This window comes from Anarrhichthys ocellatus, unplaced genomic scaffold (genome assembly GCF_004355925.1).
Source record: "Anarrhichthys ocellatus isolate YVR2014 unplaced genomic scaffold, GSC_Weel_1.0 scaffold3468, whole genome shotgun sequence".
Lineage (NCBI taxonomy): Eukaryota > Metazoa > Chordata > Actinopteri > Perciformes > Anarhichadidae > Anarrhichthys > Anarrhichthys ocellatus.
This window is the reverse complement of record NW_022283442.1, coordinates 1-5,658: the sequence shown is the minus strand read 5'-3', so window position 1 is coordinate 5,658 and position 5,658 is coordinate 1. Positions and strand designations below refer to the sequence as shown.

Below are 5,658 nucleotides of genomic sequence, written 5' to 3'. Positions count from 1 at the left end.
TGAAGAGTAGAGCTGGGTCACCTTCATCACCTCTGAGTTACAGCATCATAGTGATGAAGAGTAGAGCTGCATCACATGCTCTGACTGTCATGAAGACACAACACACACATGTAGATGAAACGTGTGAAACATGTTGTTCCTGTTGCACAGCAGTGGAACGTTTCACACACACTGAGCACAGATAGTGAAGAGATAGAACTGCTGCTGTGTGAACAGAACACTGCTGCTAACAACAACCTGATGTGTTTAAAGTGTTTACACACAATGTTATTCACCTTTAGTTCATAGAGCAGCACTTTCAAAATAAAAGTGCACAATACACTACTTTTGAATTCATTATTGAACTTTGTACATAACAATGAGATTAATTGTGATTAAACATTGTAATCGTTGCCCAGCACTAATATATGTTTATATAAAATATATATTATGTATATATGTATATATATACATAATATATATATATATTATATATATATATTATAATCTAACATCAAAACAAAGAAACACAACCAAGAGTTTCCTCTGAGAATCTTTAATTATATCTTTATTGAGATGTTTATCTTTCATGTTTGTTTGAAATGTAGAAAAAGTGTTAAAAGTAAATTATTTTACAATCATTCATTTCTAACTTCAACCTTCTTAAATCGTTAACTGTATTGAGTCATTTATCGCGAAAAACAGACTAAAAGCACTGGATCCTACATTTCCCACAATGCACCTGGATGGCATCTCTCATTAGAACCTCAATAAAAATAAATACAACAATAAATATGATTTATAATGTAAATGTATTGATTGTTATTGAAACTGATAACTGACGTGTTTCTGCTTCAGAACCGAACGACCACTCATCAAACTAATGAACATGACTCGGCTGCAGAACCAGTGAAGGAAGAGATTCACATCAAAGACGTGTTCATGTATTTATGGATTCACTTTCATATTTCTGTTTGTGGATGAAATCTGTTGAATGCTGAAAACACTAAATGTTCTGTTTTTAGATTCCACACAGTAGGTTCTTATTTATGAAGCGTTCTTCATGAAGTTATTATATAAATGTTTAAATCAGCAGACAGACTGAACACAAGTGAAAACATTTTAATAGAAAATAATCAAACATTCAAACACATGTTCATGTTAACTCCAAATAAAAATACTTTTGTAGAAACTCAGGTTGAGCTTGTGTGATTTCTGTATCGTCTGTAGTTAGTCAGTATATAGTCGGTCTGTGGTTAGTCTGGAATAAATATATAGTCTGTCTGTAGTTCGTCTATGCTCAGTCTTTAGTCAGTCAGTATATAGTCTGTCTGTAGTTCGTCTCTGTGTCTCTACGTCTCAGTTTGATGGGACGGCGGTCTGTAGTCGGTCTGTGGTCAGTCTGTAGTCTGTCTCTCTACGTCTCAGTTTGATGGGACGGCGGTCAGCAGGACGTTCTCCAGAGTCACCTGACTGTTTACGTAACGAGTCAGTTTGCTGTCGAATCCTTTCGTCTTCAGGAAGTCGAGTCTTCCGCCGTCAATCAGACGTTTACAGAGACGACCGACCTGCTCGCGTTCGTCCGCCAACAGAAACCTGCAAAGAAGAAGAACCAGATTCAGATAAAGAGGTTAAACTTCTGCACCGAGGGGGTCAGAGGTCAAATATTTACCCGCTCACAGCGTCCGTCCCCTCCGCCGGGTCATGCTCTTCCACGTCTCCTCTCTGATTGGTCCCACCCTGAGGTGGACCGTCCCGATTGGTCGGTCTGAGTCCACACGTGGCCCAGCTGGACATCCGACAGAAAGCTGAGAAGTCTGCCGCTCCAAGTCCGTTCTGCAGGAAGAACTGCTGCCCGACGTAATGACGCCACTCACAGCGATGGTGGCAGCACAGCGCCACCGCCAGGCCCAGCACCGGACCAGGACCAGAGTCTGAACCGGGACTAGATTCTAGCAGTGCTGCTGCATCAGCTGATTCTGAGGTTTTGAGGCGTTTTGGTGGTGGTTCACCCTCCTCTCTGAGTCCTGGTGTTTCCAACAGACATCTCAGAGCCAGATCTGAGACCAGAGACAGACAAGGCCAGCTAAGTTAGCATTCTTTAAACCAATCAGAGGACAGGACTGCTCTCACCTGTCGCTGCTCCACACAGGTGTTTTCCAACTCCAACCAGCGGAAGCCTCCTCTGTCTGAGCAGCTGGACTTTACCTGAAAACATCAGTCAGAAGACTCAAACCAGAACTAAGTTAAACCACCAGACTCTCCAGATGTTAGTCTCTTACTTAAATCCAGATGTTGAATGTCAACCTGCAGCCTCTCAAACTGAACTCCAGTATCCTGATGTTTCCCGTCCACCTGGACCAGAACAGAACCAGATCAGACCTGATTTACCTCATAAATCATCAATCATTCTACAGGTGTAACGGCTGTATTTGGGGTTAGAACTGGTTTTGGCGCCCTCTGCTGGTCTGCTGGAGTAGTGAGGTTTTTCATGCCTTGAAGCGGGTGCTGCAGCGCTCCACCAGCAGCAGCTGCAGGTCGTCGCAGGTCTGCAGGTGGTCTCGGGTCTTCAGAGCTTCGTGGATCCAGTGAGACAGTTTCCCTCGACCAGCTCCAAACTCCACGAAGCACCGCCCCCTTCCCAGCAGCCCAAGTGCCTCCAGGTGACCTAAGAGAGAGGACTGGACACAGCTGACAGGTGAGAGAAGCTCCACCTCCTCCATGTGCACCTGTATGAACGTGGATCACCTCAGACTCAGAGTCCTGGGTCCTGATCCTGGCTCAGGACTCAGCTGAGTTCTTTTTTTGTGTACCTGCTGCTTCAGGTGTTTGTGGGCGGAGTCTCCATTCTTTGGGTTGTTGAGTTCCTCCTGGAGGACAGGATGAGACAGAACACTGTCCTCCACATCACACTGCAGTCCTACAACAACAACAACAACAACATGATGATGTCAGAGCTCTCAGGTAACAACACCTGCTTCAGGAGGAACTCACCTGTGACGGCTGTCTTCAGTTTGTCCAGCAGAGACTGTAACTCGGTCCGGCTCCTCTCAGACAGACTCACCTGAACCACCGACAGCAAGATTATTACAATGATGAAGATTAATATTATTATTGTGACTCCTTCAGCTGAGATGTTACCTGATGGAGCGTCTCTCCGTCAGCTGATCCAGAGTTTATGTTCTCCACATAATAAACCTGCAGATTCACATCAAACACTCACTGAGACACAAAACACATCCTGTGTGATACACATGTGTGTGTATATATATATATATATATATAGTAGTAATAATAATAATGATAATAATAATAACTCACAGGCTTTTCTTTCTCTCTGGAGTTACATTTCTTCAGATGTTTCTCTAGTTTGTTTTCACTCACGGTGCTGAAGAGTCAAACAAACAGGAAGTCACTCACAAACAGGAAGTCACTCACAAACAGGAAGTCACTAACAAACAGGAAGTCACTCACAAACAGGAAGTCACTCACAATATAATGTATACTCTATATTACTATACTCACTGTTTAGGGTCCAGAGGACACGGAATCCTCCTGCTGCCTCCTTCCTCCTGAAACAGGAAGTACAGAAAGTACATAAAATACATGAAGTAGTGGTAGTACTTGTAATGTGAGGTTATTGATTATTGATCAGACATACTGTTGAACCAACAGGATAATAACTCAGTGGCGGGCCATGTGTTGTATAGCTGGGCCTTCTGTGCTGTCCTACTCCAGGTGAACCACCTCCTAATAACCTCATGATGACGCATCAATCCAGCAGAGCTGCAGTGGATCCACGCATTCCACCACACAAGCCATTCAAATATTATTCATAAAAACCACACGATAGACAGATGAACAGTAGAAACATTACTGCAGATGTAAAAAAAACAAACGCAGTTCATTTACCAAATGCTGTTCACTTAAAGACAAAGTCCATCCTCCTTTCTTTGTTAAAGAGTTTAATCCCACGGCTGTACGGTACATCGTTTCAGTTCCAGTAAGAATGCTTCTCGATTCATGGACGCCAGTGATGACAGTCGAGCCTCCCCAGTTGTATTTCGCCGGTCTGCTGCGGGGCCGGGATCCCTCCTCCGCCGGTCCGCACGCCGGGCCGCGGTTGTGGAGCTGTTTCCCTGCGAATGTGTTTGTTGATCTGTAGATCCACTCGAGTCTCTCCAAAAGTTTCAAAAGCACCGTAGCTAGTGTCCTGCCGTGCTATGGTGTCCTCAGGTTAGCGTAGCATAGCGTAGCTCCAAACACCAAGACGCTCAGTTAAAATGAAACACATTCAGACATAACATGTGCAACGCTTCTCCGACGCTGTCAGCAAGAAACACCGTTCGTACAAATCCTTTCCCTGGCTGAGTCAGGCTGCCAGCTGAGGTTGACTGACCATTTCTTACGATGTCCAGCTTTTCCTGAAATGTCCTTGAGAAAGGTGTTGTCAGTAACTCCGCCACTAAATCTGTTTCTCCTCCTTATTCAGCCATTGAGTGTTAAAAAAAACAAAGCAGGTAAAAAAATAAATAAACTACACCAAGCAAACCCCTAAACATTTTATAATTTCTTCCATATCTTTCAATTTGAACTCTCACTCCTCCAACTAAGCTCTGATGTTAAGTTAAGTTTGACAATAGTCACGTGCTCGCCCACTGACCAATCACAGCGCACGCTGCACCTCACTGCAGAGCTGCACCTGGACACTGAGCTGACGTACTTGTTGTCCAGCTAGCAGCTCTGACACGTCAAAGAATACGCCCAACATGTCAAACTAAAGATCTGATTGGTTGAACACTATGACAATCAACAACATCGTCCCCATTCACTTAAACTGCACATGGATGCACTTGTGAGTCTGCAGGCCTCTGTTCTTACCTAGAGACACAGAGGTGAGATCTGATTGGATAAAAGCTCTACTTAAAACAAGCTGCACTGGAAGCAGAGCAACTGAGGAAGACAGGAGCTGTGCAATGAGAACATAAGATAATGGGAAAAATATATTTTTATCAATTATAATACATGTAGTGTATTTAAGAACAATTATTAGATTATAAAATAGATATAACTTTGTGATTATGTTTCGGCCAGCAGAGAAGGCCTTGCTGGCCCTGACAGACCACCACTGGGTTAATATATAAATAAACTTTATTAAACGTGTTTAATAAAGTTTATCTAACAGAAGTTATTGATATTTATAAATAAAGAAGCTTTGACAACCACAGACAGATTATATAATATTCATATTTATGATAAATATTCTAACAGTTTTACTCATTTTAAATGTAAGTCTTTACAAGAATAAAGATTTATTATGGCGGGAAAATAATATATTAAATTCGGATTCTATCACAACTTTTAACCAAATATTTAAAAAAAACGCTTTTGTGGACAGAAGCATAGAAGAAGAATAAAAAGTAAAGACTGAGTTTTATTAAACATCAGGTCAGTTCAGCTTCACCACGAGGAAGAGGAAGATAACTCTTCATCAAAGCTCCAGGAGGATAACCGAAGTTGTTTTACTTTGAAAAACCTGTTTTTTTTTGTCTCTAAACTGTTGAACTAATAAAGTTTAAACTTCAGACTCACTGATCAGCTGTTGTTATTACCACGTTGTCTGTGTCCCTGAACTCACCACGGTCTCTGTTATTACCACGTTATCTGTGTCCCTGAACT

At 42.3% G+C, this 5,658-nt stretch overlaps 1 protein-coding gene across 1 annotated transcript; it reads right to left on the bottom strand.

Annotated features, from left to right (window-relative positions):
* Positions 1 to 527: 527 nt before the first annotated feature.
* Positions 528 to 3,723, bottom strand: LOC116378954 (tRNA:m(4)X modification enzyme TRM13 homolog; the record flags this gene model as incomplete). The annotated part of the gene is made up of 11 exons (XM_031840859.1): positions 528 to 1,575; positions 1,652 to 2,039; positions 2,113 to 2,187; positions 2,262 to 2,334; positions 2,475 to 2,660; positions 2,793 to 2,899; positions 2,974 to 3,043; positions 3,121 to 3,177; positions 3,301 to 3,367; positions 3,505 to 3,551; positions 3,641 to 3,723. Coding segments are annotated over 11 exons (1,325 nt in total), but the record flags the coding sequence as incomplete, so codon positions are not given.
* Between the last annotated feature and the right edge of the window lie 1,935 nt (positions 3,724 to 5,658).